Raw genomic sequence first — 14,286 nt, forward strand, 5'->3', positions numbered from 1 at the left:
TTATTTCAACAATATCATCAAAGTTTTTTACTTCTACAAATACTTCCGTACTTTAAGCAAATTAATAATGACTTATTCGTCTTCTTTTATATGATCGCCACCTTATTTGCAAAATCATCGTTTAAATCATAATATGCGTTTATATCTTAAGTTTATTTAAAATAGTTACAAAATACAAATTATAGAAAAAAAGGTGAAAATGGAGAGAACATATATTTTCGCTGTACCAATTAATAAAAGATTTTCTATATCACCTATAAATAGCCATGTTTGAAATTTGTTTAACGAAAAATATTGCAGTTCAGCAATTTTAAAAAGAGACAAATACTGCGTTTTAATGAGCAGATATGATGTCATTTGTAATGAATGGATCTGGTAAACAAAACTAAAAACAACTTTGTTTTTTTCCGTTTGAATGGTTTCACACTAGTAATTTTGGGCCCTTTATAGCTTGCTGTTCGATGTGAGCCAAGGCTCCGTGTTGAAAGCCGTATCTTTTCCTATAATTATTAACTTTTATAAACTGTTACTTGGATAGAGAGGTTGTCTCATTCGCACACACACCACATCTTCCTATATCTATTATACAGATATTAATTTCCTTACCAATCCAGACTTCGCATTTAGATGACAGAGATACTTCCTACCGGAACTACGTCACCTACATTCTTTACTTTACCTGTACCCGAGTTTTGTTTTTCTAAAAAAAAATCAAAATCATTCTTTTATAGAAAATTTACGTGGGGAGGTAGGGTCGGTAATTATCATGTGGTAAGTAGAAATCTTCATTGATAAAATTTAAATTGGAAAACAAATTCAGAACTTCATTTCATTCATTTTTTACTTAGCACCTGAGAAATATACTTCCGGAAAGATTACAAAGCCTTGCCTCTCTGGTGGTTGGGTTATTTTCTATGGCTCTGCATCTCTACATCCATACTTTTACTTCATACCACTTGTTCATTTTAAAACATTCTTCTATACACTATCACTGGTGTTAAACTGGTACTTGTAACTGGAATTACAACGATCCCAATATGGCGACGACAGAAATTGGTAAAATCTGTTCATTAATTTTTTCTCAAAGAAGCCTGTTGTCAAGTTACTCAGCTGCAAGGGTTTTCTATACCAGTACCATCATATTGGAATCGTAACGGTGCACTATAATTGTTTAAGCGCTTAAAATGTTGCCGTCGAAAAATGTGGGATGATAAAAAAAGGACAATCGTAATCCGGAAGTGAAAAATGAGAACATAAACTAAACTGGATAGTTTTTGACTAATATGGACACAAACAACGACTATCTGATATCATATGATGAAAATATGGTTATGAATTAATCTTGAAAAAAATTCTAACATCTTATGATATATTTTTTTTGTATATTTGTTTTTGTTTTTTTCACTGCAGATCACAGCAAAATTATATCAGTCTTATGATGAGTTTAAAAACAATCAGTTATATACATATTAGGATTAAACCTTAACGTCTAAATTTCTCAAATAAAATTTGATGAAAGTTGTATCTGTAGACCAGTCCAGGTTTTTTTTTATGGTGTTCAAAGTGAGGCACAAAAAGTTAGTTCCATAATGGTTTGGCCTATCTTGTTTTGATAAACCTATTCTCAAGCAAAATGTGTATGTTCAGCCAATATTTGAAATGTAAGATGAGTAACTTAATCTTGAATTTGCGTGCTCAGATTAAAAAAAACTTATATATTGTTTATAAGTTACAAGACGTTTTTGTTTGCCTTGTAAAAGAAGGATTTGTAATTTTTTATCCATTTTACATGTATATTAATTTCACGTGTCAGTAAAATTGCAATGAGAGACAAATGTCTTGTATATAGTCTTTTGAACTCTAAGAAACCTGTCAAAACAGTTTGAAGGAATGGGTTTCTCGCCTTCGTATGAATATGCTCTTTGATATGATTTTTTTTTGTATCCTGTTTTATGCCATTGAAAAACACTGCCGCCTCCAAAAATATTAAAAAAATGGGATGGTAAATGGCACAATGTGTTTTGTGTACTTATGTACGTAGGTGAAGTCCATCTGATGCCAATTTTATTCTTAAATACCTATATCAATAAAATTGAAACTTATCCATTACAGACTAACACCTGGCCATTATTGATAAGCCACGCCATTCTTAACGGACTAGGCATTATGACTTTTAAATTGTTATCAATATGAATACATATTGCAGGAAAATAACGTAAACCAAAACTAAGAGTTCCAAAGAACAACAATCTTATTTTAATGCGTTTCCCTCGGTTTTAGTTTTTTACCCCGATTTTGTTTTTTGTCCATGGATTTATGAGTTTTGAACAGCGGTATACTACTGTTGCCTTTATTTATTTGACTAATATGAAAATATAGGGGATTTCTATAGAATCGGTTTTTATAGTATAAATGAAATTAAACATAGATAACAAGGAAATATTCATTCAACTGTGATATTTTTCCGCGAAATAGGTTTTCCAAGCAGGGGTACATTTAATCAATAGATCAAGTATCATATTTATACCCCCGTATTCATGGTAAGACAGAGATATATACATGTTTTCCGTTCATCCGGCTGTCCATCCTTCCTGTACGATATGTTTCACTTTTATAACCCCAACTCCAACAGCTTTAACCACTCATCATTTTAAATTAAAACACATATTCCTAACCAAACAATGCCATTTTACAGCTTATATTTTGTTTTAGGTCAACATTATTTTTTTAGTCTCTAGTTATAAACATGAATTTTGTCATTGCTTTATATGGAGTACTCATATAGTAGCCGAAACTCCTTCTAAACCATGTATCGTGATTTGATGAATCTTTCTTAGATTCAACATTACGGAATTCTACAGTGAAAACTTTTTTTCAAAATAATGGAAAACCAAATATTCTGAAAAGTATTTGTGTATTTCCTAGATACATAGTAATAATGGTATACCCTTTCTCGATTTAAAGACATTTTAATCGTAAAAGTAGCTTCAAAACATTACATCAATTGTAAAAAGTTGGATTTTTAAAAATGATTTCTACCGATATTTGACACACACCAAGTCATCCTCTGTTTTGCGAATGCACTCAAAATGTAAAAACCTTTATATTCGAACTGACTAAATGAATTCAAAGTTCATCTTATGGGTCCTTATTTTTTCACTATTGGTTGATTGCTGTCTTGTGGCCAAATATCTGACACCTTCGTTCAATCATCATAATCTTAATGGTTTTATTTTGTGCAATTAAAGCTTTCGTTTCTTCGCATAGAAACACATATGCATTAATCTAAAGATGAAACGAACACTTTATATCAGTAATATAAATATAGACAAACCGGTTGAAAAACGTTTATACTGCAATGCATAAAAATTTGTCGTATAACAATAAATATCACATGTTAACAGTTGATCTTAAACCTGTTGTAGGCGATCATGTATTAATACCTATTCATTTGATTTGTAAAAATAAATTAAAGGTAAACAAAGCGTCATCAAATAATAAACAAATGTAATGAGGACATTAGCATAATAATGTATACAAGTGCATATAAGGTAGTGTCCCGACCTGCTGATCTGACCCAATAATGACATTGCCGCACGAGGGTTTTTCCCATTGAACATCCGGTAGAAGGTTTATATTCTATAGTATTCTAAATTTGTTTATTTTGATAAAATGAAAAAGCAATTGCCTTATATCCATATTCCATATATATTTTATATTTTAACAACATTTGTATTCCAAAATTTTTGCACTCTACTTTTGTATTTTAAGCGAATTAATCACTTTTTGTTCTATATGATAGTCACATTATTCGCGTGTATCTTTAAAGATAATTTAAAATATTTATTATGTTAAACTTAAATAAAATGAAGTTTAACAGGTAAAAACTGAGAGGTTACGTATTTATTCTATACACATCGTCTGACAAGACATTCAAAACCTGTATCATTTTAGAATGAATATACCACAAGTTACTTCATTTGCAGATTACCAATATCCACTGGCTTGTTTAAAAAAGTATTCATGGTTTCTGATTATCTAGACTAAAGGATGAAGATTTTATACCGTGTATAATTTGCCATTTGTAATGACGGATTGTGTGCACAATACAAGAAATAATCTACTTTTTATAGTTGTATTTGTTGAGACTACAAATCTGGCCAGTGTGTTGCATTAATCATATTTCCATTTAAACAGAAACAAGGTCTCTGCGGGTGACATCATTTTAATAGCTTGTTCTGCATACCCAATTTTATAGAGGATAAGCAGAAGATATTATTTTTTTAGTAAAGTATGCATACATTTGATAGATGATTGAATATTAGATTGAAACCGTAATTATTGGCATGATTATTAACAGAAGTATTGGATTATTTTAACGACCAAAACGCATTAACTATTGAAAACAAACTGTTTATTTGTGCAAGGGGATGTTTAATGCCAGTTTGGTATGGTCAGGACGGTTGATTAAGTTAACATATTTTAAAGAGCGTTATCGTTCCTTGAATAGTTATTTGGTTTTGGCTTTTAACGTTTGTAAATTATTTTGACTGTTGATTGGTTTTTTTATTTGTATGTACATGCATTTTGAGTGATAGAACATTATTAATTTACAGTAGTTTGATTATATATGGTAAAGTTAAACATAAAATGGGGAATCTTATGCATATTTGAGTAATTCAAAATTAAAGTTTTGTATAATGTCAAAAATATAAGATTTACCCTAAAAAAAAACTTTATTTTTGTAATTATCTATCATCTTAATGTAAGAATCATGAGGGTTATAAAGTTTTTTTAGTTAATCGTACAAAGTACGACGCATACTAAGATACAAGTCAAAAAGATTAAAATATGATAAAACACAAATGATTAATGACCGATAGCGCAACGGCAAGTGTATAGTTGCGGAGAATGATTCGCTTAATGGTTCGCTTTTAAAGTTTTTTTCTTTGAACTCCATGGGAATTGCATAAAACGAATCTTTTAGTATTTTTTTTATAGACACCCAGTGCAATATACATAATATAGGCTTGCGAGTATATAATGGTGGTGCAGTCGACCTAAAGTTTACGAAGGTGCCCTTCTGGAATAATTACATGGTTATAAATGATCTGATCTTAATCTGATGTGGTAATTATTTTTGTATGGCTACCTAGGATTTGAAAGTAACTAGTAAATGTTCGAAATCCTCAGGGTCTTCAATATATATGTCGTGTACATATCATTATATCTTACACGTTATTATATTTGACTGTTCCTTTGGTATCTTCCATCCCTTTTTTATTAACTGTACAAAATCTGTGTAAGAGTAAGTACGTGTACGATGCCATCATACAAATTATTACCTGTACAAATATAATTCCATAGAAAAAATAAACAAAAAAATAATTGAAACCGAACTGTCAGACACCAATTGAATATTTCCCTGAATTAAAATTTAATAAATTAAAACAATTGGAAGTAGTTTCATTTTGTTTTTTCCTTTGAACGACTTTGTCACAACACAAACGCTGTCTACTAGGCAAAATAAAAAAAATATAGATTAAAAAAATAGTAAATTCTAGACAAAAATGGCAAAATAATCTCAACAAAAATAACAAAATCTTAAAAAGGAGTTACTGAACAAAATATAAGAAAGAAACAGAAAGAAGCAAATATGAAGTTTAACTCTCAGATAGCGAGTTGTACAAGTTATTATCTTTTTCTGAAGAAAAATTGTACAGGTAATTACTTGACAAATATATTTGTACATGTAATAACTTGTATAATGACATCGTACAAGTAATTACTTATACAAAGATTTTGTACTGGTAATAAAGTGTACAAAATAATAATATTTACACGACATATATAAATGTAACGTTACACCAAAAAATTTACAAATTCAGACATTGAAAATCTGATTATTTGGCTAACGTATCCTTTGCGGAACAGTCAACAAAAATAAAGTTGACTCAATAGAATTAGTTTTAATTCAGAAATTATTCTTGCTAGTATCGACCAATGGACTAATCAAATCAAGAAATTCTGATGAAGTTAAATCCATTACAACTTCAGAACAGTCAAATATTATAAGGAAAAGATTAATGTAACCTGTTAAATTTAGTAGCATTGAACAATGTGTGTGCTAACAAAATCAAGTTGAGTCGTCATAATACGTTTTATTTAATCAGAATAATTACGTGAGAGTATCCAGTAGATCTTGGTTTAGGAAATTGCCTGTTGAACATTTACCGATAACACCAAACAGATAGTTTTTCTAGCATGACACTTCGTTACTTTTTAATTTCAAGAATAAGTTTAAGACTCCAGAGTATAATAGTAAATTGCAAACAGTTTATCCTATGTGATTTGCTTCATACAAATGTCTTACATATAATATACTTACACTAAATAAGTGGACATCTGACTTTCCTTGTTATACCATATTCTTTTTTTTCCTTATTTTAGGGCTATTTGATGCGTGGTGATCATGAGTGAACTTGATGAGGTAACTTATATTGTTCATAGTGTAATTGTTTTCTTACAATTCAAGCGACAAAACAATGCTTAAGTTAAACATTATTAATAGCCAAAACGATTGACATCAATCTAGAAATTAACTATCTTCCTTCCATAATCGTCCTCATTTTATGTTGTAAAATCCAATAAACATTGCTCCTGAAAGCAAAGTGTCATCAAAGATGTCTGGTTGATAATTTTATTTAACGCACATTTCGTCTGCATTAGATTTGAATTTATCAGTGGCTCTCAAAACAAAGCGATTGAATTTACACTTAATGTTAATTGGGGTGGTTCCGACTTGTTTTGTCGCTTTAATTCAAACACATTTGCAAGTATGCTTCTTTGTTAAGAACGTTTTATAATTCCATGAATTTGACAGATTTAAGTTGTAGGCAATATATATGTTGTGTACAAGTTGCGATTTTGTACAGGTTATAACATGTACAAAAATATTGTACATGTTATAACTTGTATGATGCAAAAATACAAGTTATAACATGTACAAAAGTACCTCATACATGTTATAACCTGTACATAATATTGCTTAAAAATGGTTTTAACTTGTACAAAATTTAAAATAAATCTGAAAGAAGTAAAATATACATTTAAATTCACCAATGCAGAAAGAACAACAATAAATAGGTCAGAACGTGTCTTTTTCTGTAAAGGACAATGATCACACAGTTTTAGAAATATGTGGTTCATGGATAATGTTGGCAAAATGTATTTTCATGTAATTGTATGTCTTATGCAGTCCATCATGGTTGTAAATTAGTGTGAAACTATTTACTAAAAGCTTGCATTCCTCAATGACAATTACATTAAATACTAGTTTCTAAATTCTTCCAAAAAAATTAAGAACGATTCTTAATAATTTTGGCAAATACTCCTCCCTCTCGTTTTTATAGCATGTAAAGACTAAAACAATGTCTTATATGTTTACTCTGTAAAAGCAAGAGAGAGCTGAAATAGTTATCATTGGAACACGCTTCATTATCAATATCTTTGGATCTACTCTTCAACATTTTTGGCCTTCAGCATGACTTATGTAAATTTATAACTCACTTTTTGTTTATAAACTATAAGATCATTGCATGAGGCGAATGTCATTGTGATGTTTTAAATATATATCCTCTACTTTGAAAGCATTTATTTGTAGCCTTTGGATGTTGTCTGTTCCATTGGTGGGTTGTTGTCGTTAGACACATACCCGATTTCAATTCATAATTTTATTTGTAGACACATCTTTCCTGGATATCCTCTTATGTCTTTTAGTGTCAACTAGAATGAAAGTATTTTACTATTGCCTTCAAAGTGGACACTCACAATTATAATTCATCAAATAAAGATATGTCCATAGATAGTCATAAGACGATCATAAGACATGTCTTAAGAATGCTTCGTAATACCGACCCCTGTACATTAACTGTATCAAAAAAGGACAAAACACACTAACATGAAGGAATAATAAAAAAGTTATGAAAATGTTATCTGTTGCGATAATAGAAAAATATCCTTATTTTTCGATTTTGTACAAGTTAAAACCATTTTTAAGCAATATTTTGTACATGTTATAACATGTATAAGGTACTTTTGTACATGTTATAACTTGTATTTTTGCATTATACAAGTTATAACATGTACAATATTTTTGTACATGTTATAACCTGTACAAAATCTCAACTTGTACACGACATATATAAGAAATCGATCTTTCCTATCGGTTAATTTACACTATCTATTTCTAAACATTGGTAGATAATGGTTTTTTTTTTTACATCTTTTAAATAACTAACGGATTGTGTGTAAAGATTTATTTTCAATTAACAACTAATTTATATTTGTTCTTCAAGTGTTCTGGTCTGCTTTTTTTCTGTAACTAATCCGTTCTATGTAACTTAATGATAAACACATTTAATTTCTGCTTTGTATCTTTTATATGTGTTACATTATAAAAATAATAACTTTAAATCCTAGAAGGTAAGTCACAGGTGTTGTTCCTTATGTTTTTTTAGATAAACAAAATGTAGATGTATCCTATAAATGTAGCATGTCCCAAAATAATTGATTTAGTTAGCTTATTTGAATACGGTATGTACATGCAATGGTTGTACATAACAATAATTATTGTGGCCATTGTTATATTATAGTTCGTTTCTGTGTGTGTTACATTTTAATGTTGTGTTTCTGTTGTGTGGTAATTCTCTTATATTTGATGCGTGTCCCTCAGTTTTAGTTTTTAACCAAGATTTGTTTTTTCTAAATTGATCCATGAATTTCGCATAGTGGTATACTACTGTTACCTTTATTTATGTACCGTAAATATTGATTTCCATATACTTTGATTTGACGAAATTGGAGAGAAGGTGCGGCTTATTGCAAAAATCTCAGAAGTTTTGTTTTCATGAATTGATATTCAATCTTTTTGAATTAAAAATGTTGCACGAGAATCACCAGCTGGTACACTTCGTATTTCAAATTTGATTGTTTTACTTTAATTCATTTTTTAAATGAACAAAGTCAGTCTTCGTTTTATTAGAAATTTAGTTTCGTTATAAGAAATATGAGGGAGATATTTTCATCAAATATGAAACATACAGAAATTAAGAAAATAATTTCAAAATATTTTTTTAATTTTTTAATTAAGTTGGGAGATATTATTTAATATTCAGGATGAATATAGCCAATATAAATATTATTGAGAAAAAGTATTATAAAATATGCAGTTAATAAAGACCTGGATAAAAGAAAAAAAAAAAAAATATACGAAAGCCTTCAAGGTTTTGGGAAATAAGGAAACAAATAATATAGGGCAATACATATATTAACATCAACAATAAACGTTAACTGTTTGAAAACTGGATACAAAGCAACATTCTGGTTATAAATGATGTATAACCCTGTTTAACCCTGTATGCGTACATTGCCTATGTAAATTTTAAAATTGTTTGTATGCACATTGAATGACAAATTTAGGTGACGTATATAATTTTTCTGACGTCAGACACTCAAATCAATCCATGTGTTCGTAGATAGTAGATGTTTTTGTGTCCTGTTAAATTGTTCCTTTTAAAAGTTTTGGATACTCATAAATTCTATGTATGGCTTTTGGACTAGTTTGAATTTCGGTCTATTTCTGTAATTTATTCTTGCATACTTTTGATTTTTTAACCCTGTATGCGTACATTGCCTATGTAAATTTTGGAATTGTTTGTATGCACATTGAACGACAAATTTATGTGACGTATATAATTTTTCTGACGTCAGACACTCAAATCAATCCATGTGTTCGTAGATAGTAGATGTTTTTGTGTACTGTTAAATTGTTCCTTTTAAAATTGTTATACGATGATGACTGATGTACCCATATTTTGACTATTTGATTAATTGTGACTGTTTATTTAACGCATCATGTAAATGTAGCGGAATTTGATGAGACTGTTATTAAAGTGAGAGGGTTAGCGCGATAGAACCAGGTTTAATCCACCATTTTCTACATTTGAAAATGCCTGTACCAAGTCAGGAATATGACAATTCTTGTCCATTCGTTTTTGATGCGTTTTGTTTTTTGATTTTGCCATGTGATTATGGACTTTCCAAATTGATTTTCCTCTGAGTTCAGTATTTTTGTGATTTTACTTTTTGATGAAGATATATAGTTATCAAAGGTACCAGGAATATAATGCAGTACGCCAGACGCGCGTTTCTTCTACATAAGACTCATCAGTGATGCTCATATCAAAATATTTATAAAACCAAAACAAGTACAAAGTTGAAGAGCATTGAGGACCCAAAATTCTAAAAAGTTGCGCCAAATACATCAAAGGTAATCTATAAAATGAGAATGAAAATGAGGAATAGGTCAAAGAGACAACAACCCGACCAAATAAATAAACAACAGCAGAAGGTCATAACAAGTCTTCAATTTAGCGAGAAATTCCCGCACCCGGAGACGTCCTTCAGCTGGCCCCTTAACAAATATATACAAGTTTTCTGGGATAAGAAAATCCTAAGTTTTTCGAAAAATTTAAAGTTATGTAAACAGGAAATATATTGAAAAAAGAAAATGACCACATTATTGATATTCATGTCAACATCGAAGTGTTGACTACTGGGTTGGTGATACCCTCGGGACGAAACGTCCGCCAGCAGTGGCATCAACCCAGTGGTGTAAATGGTTATCAAAGGTACCAGGATTATAATTTAGTACGCTAGACGCGCGTTTCTTCTACATAAGACTCATCAGTGACGCTCATATCAAAATATTTATAAAGCCAAAACAAGTACAAAGTTGAAAAGCAATGAGGACCCAAAATTCCAAAAAGTTGTGCCAAATATAGAAATATATCCTCAGACATCATAATAAATAAACTAAAAGAATAAGGAAATTGGATAGCTGAGCTTACAAAACTGAAGAAAGCTATTCCAAGTCAGTGGACCAATATCATCAAAAACTCACCTTCTAAACATACACAAGTCAATATACATATCAAAGAAAATCTGAACATTATAAACAAAGAAACTATTCAAACCTTAAATACCCATGATATTTATAACTTCTTCCTTGAAACAAAGGAAATGCAAACACCTATTGGCTTTTTAAAATGGAATTCATATTTTACACTAGAAAATACTAATCTAGCATATAAATTATTAAAATTAATTTTTAGACGATAATAGATATAAAATATTTAGATGGAGACTACTTCATCATATACTTCCCTGTAATCAATTATTAAAACAATGGCATATAGTAGAAACAGATACCTGCTTACACTGTAAACAAATAGATAATTATGAACTCTTCTTCCTCAAATGTTCTTATTTTGAATCATTCTGGGAAAAAGTACAACCAATTCTTAAAAAATAAAATATTGGAAGCCATGTTATTAATCTAAAAAGCATAGCTTTGGGATATAAAATACATGATAAAGAGTGCTATGAACTCAATTTACTTTTAACTATTATCAGTTAAACAAAATATAAAGTATACTATATGTCTGACAAAAAATTAAAAGTTATACAAACACTCAAAATTTTAAAAGACATCAGAACTTTTATTGAAATAAGAAACTTTTTAGGATATAATATTGACAGACTATTAAAACAATTTAAACTGAATGTCTACAAGGACATTATGAATGATGACTGGAAAAATAACACCTCACCCAAATACAGACATTATACTGTAATTTTCTTCAAACATTGTACAGGTATAATTACCTGTTTATGTTTATACATGTAAATATTTGAAATATTAAGAATATACTGTTATTTTTCTTCAAACACTGCAAGGTATAACTACCTGTTTATGTATACATGTAAGTTAAAGTGTTTATCAATTGTGAATTGAGATTTGACTGTATTTTCATGCAACAGTCAACAGTTGTTTTATATTTGTTATGTTTTCATGTTTATTACTTGTACTTTATATTATTCGATTAGTTTTGCTGTTGTCCACTCAATTTTTTTCACTAGTTTAACGTTATCCAAGACCTGACAATCTATAATCTGACATTAGAACACTTAGAAAAGGAAAATTACCTTCAACTGATAAAATAGCATCCGATTTTTCTGTAGTTATATTTTGTAAAACACATTACACTTCAAACAAATATTCACAAGAGAAAAATGACAACGGAATATCAAAAATCCTCCCAACACAAATATTTTGGAAACATTTCCTTGAACAAAGCACTAATTAATGTATATTCCATATAATCACTACACGTGTGATCTACCTTCTTTGTAAACAAAGAAACTGGTATAGAAAATCATTCAGGCGAAGACATGAATTATATCCGGATTAATGAAAATGTGTGTACTAACATAATTAACCATAAGAGATGGTCTATACTAATGTTAACGAGGCCGGGATATGGTACCGATATTTGGTGTATCTATTAACAAATGTAAATATGTTAATAAAACTTAGTTTTAATGGAGAGAAAAAAAGAAAGAAAAAAAGATGGCTTAAATACTACGACTCCTTTTTTTTATTATTGAAATCGGATAAAGATCAAACATGTCAAATGAAGAGTGCAAATACATCTTCGTATGTCAAAAAGAATATTTTTTTATCATGAGGAAACAGTAAGCCTAATAGGTGAATGATTACAGTGTATAACACATCTATATTATACTCCTTATTAAAGGCAGCTATTTTTCTTTTAAACATTTGTGTGGGATATGTGGTGGTTAATATATTGTATAAAAAAGAAGATGTGGTATGATTGCCAATGAGACAACTATCCACAAAAGACCAAAATGACACAAACATTAACAATTATAGGTCACCAGACGGCCTTCAACAATGAGCAAAGCCCATACCGCATATAGTCAGCTGTATGATCTGCTGAAAAGAACCACGTTGAAGATAAGTTTCCCTCACCCCTCCGTTTTGCAAATGAATGGTTTAATTGGTTTGGTTGGTTTCTTATTCTTTAAAATAAGACATAAGTTGTATTATCAACACATTTGTGCAATAATTTTGAATAGGATGATTGATTTGTGAAATAATCTATCATTTTATTATATATAAATTCTTCTGAATATCATGCTTTCTTCAAATTAGCATATTTTTGAAATATAAACCATAGTTTAAGCAATTGAGTTATTAATCCTACCAAGAAAAATTAGTTGTATTTGAAACATAAAAAAGAATATTATGTACATCCACATAAAACATTACTAATACAAAATATACAAGATGACTATAATTTTCTTGCAGAGACTTCACTGGGCAGCCTATGAAAGGCACATCAATAAAGTAGTTGACTTATTAAGAAGAGGTGCCTCAGCAAATTATAGTTACGATGTAAGTCAATGTTATGTATTCATATTCATGATATACATTTGTTCGTGTTTTTTTATTTATAAGTCCTTATATAAGTATATAAGTAAAAGTACAAAATACTTGTTGTCAATAATAAAAAAAAAAAAATTTCGTTAAACGTACTAAAAGATTTTCGCCTTGTGTGTATGTGAGAAAAATGAAGATATACATACCAATTAGTTGAGAATACAATATGCAAAAAATTAACAAAACTGAGAGAAACGCATAAATCCAAAGGAGAGATATTGGAAGATTCGCCTGGATAAGCGGTCTCTTATATACTTGTATCGAGAAGAATTGCAATCCAGATTCAGTTGCAAGATACAGATCAGACAAAAATAGTGTTCCTATTCCTTAAAAAATGTCGCTTCTGACGTGAGACGCATACTCAACATATCGGTCAACCAATTCGTGGTTCTGACCGTAAAGATTATTTTTTGTTGATTTTTGTAGTTTTTTCTCATCCCTCTGTTCGAGCAGATTGTGTTTCAAGAGTACACCCCTGTTCCTGAAATCCGTTTAATATGAACATTGAACTGAAATATGTGTACACCATGCGATGGGACAGATTGTAGGTTCCTGCATTGAAACAGAAAATAGAAGACTGGAAAGATGAACGTTCAATTCTATCTTAGATTTTAGTTTGAATTGGTTCATTCGACCATAGAGCAGACAACAGCCGTAGGCCACCAATGGGTCTTCAATGTAGCGATAAACTCCCGCACACGGAGTCGTCCTTCATCTGGCCCCTTAACAAATATGCATACTAGTTCAGCGATAATGGACGTCATACTGTTACGGTTTCTGGAGTTAGCTGTAGGTTTGTACATACAACTCTTTTGGGCTACTAAGTAAACATTTTTCTATTTTTGCGTTAGTCGTTTACTGTTAGCCAACGCGTATACAAACATTTGATGAACATCGTGTTTACTTATATACTGCATAAA

The 14,286-nt window shown here is 30.0% G+C and overlaps 1 protein-coding gene across 1 annotated transcript in view; it reads left to right on the top strand.

Moving 5' to 3' along the window:
* The first annotated feature begins 668 nt into the window (after positions 1-668).
* The window catches only part of LOC134711218 (ankyrin repeat and protein kinase domain-containing protein 1-like), a 42,127-nt gene continuing 28,509 nt past the window's right edge, over positions 669-14,286 (top strand). The window contains exons 1-3 of the mRNA XM_063571685.1: positions 669-771; positions 6,451-6,490; positions 13,235-13,321. Coding sequence (XP_063427755.1) covers positions 6,473-6,490; positions 13,235-13,321 — 105 coding nt within the window. The 5' untranslated portion in view covers positions 669-771; positions 6,451-6,472. The remainder of the gene's footprint in view (positions 772-6,450; positions 6,491-13,234; positions 13,322-14,286) is intronic.

Source organism: Mytilus trossulus, chromosome 3 (assembly GCF_036588685.1).
Source record: "Mytilus trossulus isolate FHL-02 chromosome 3, PNRI_Mtr1.1.1.hap1, whole genome shotgun sequence".
Lineage (NCBI taxonomy): Eukaryota > Metazoa > Mollusca > Bivalvia > Mytilida > Mytilidae > Mytilus > Mytilus trossulus.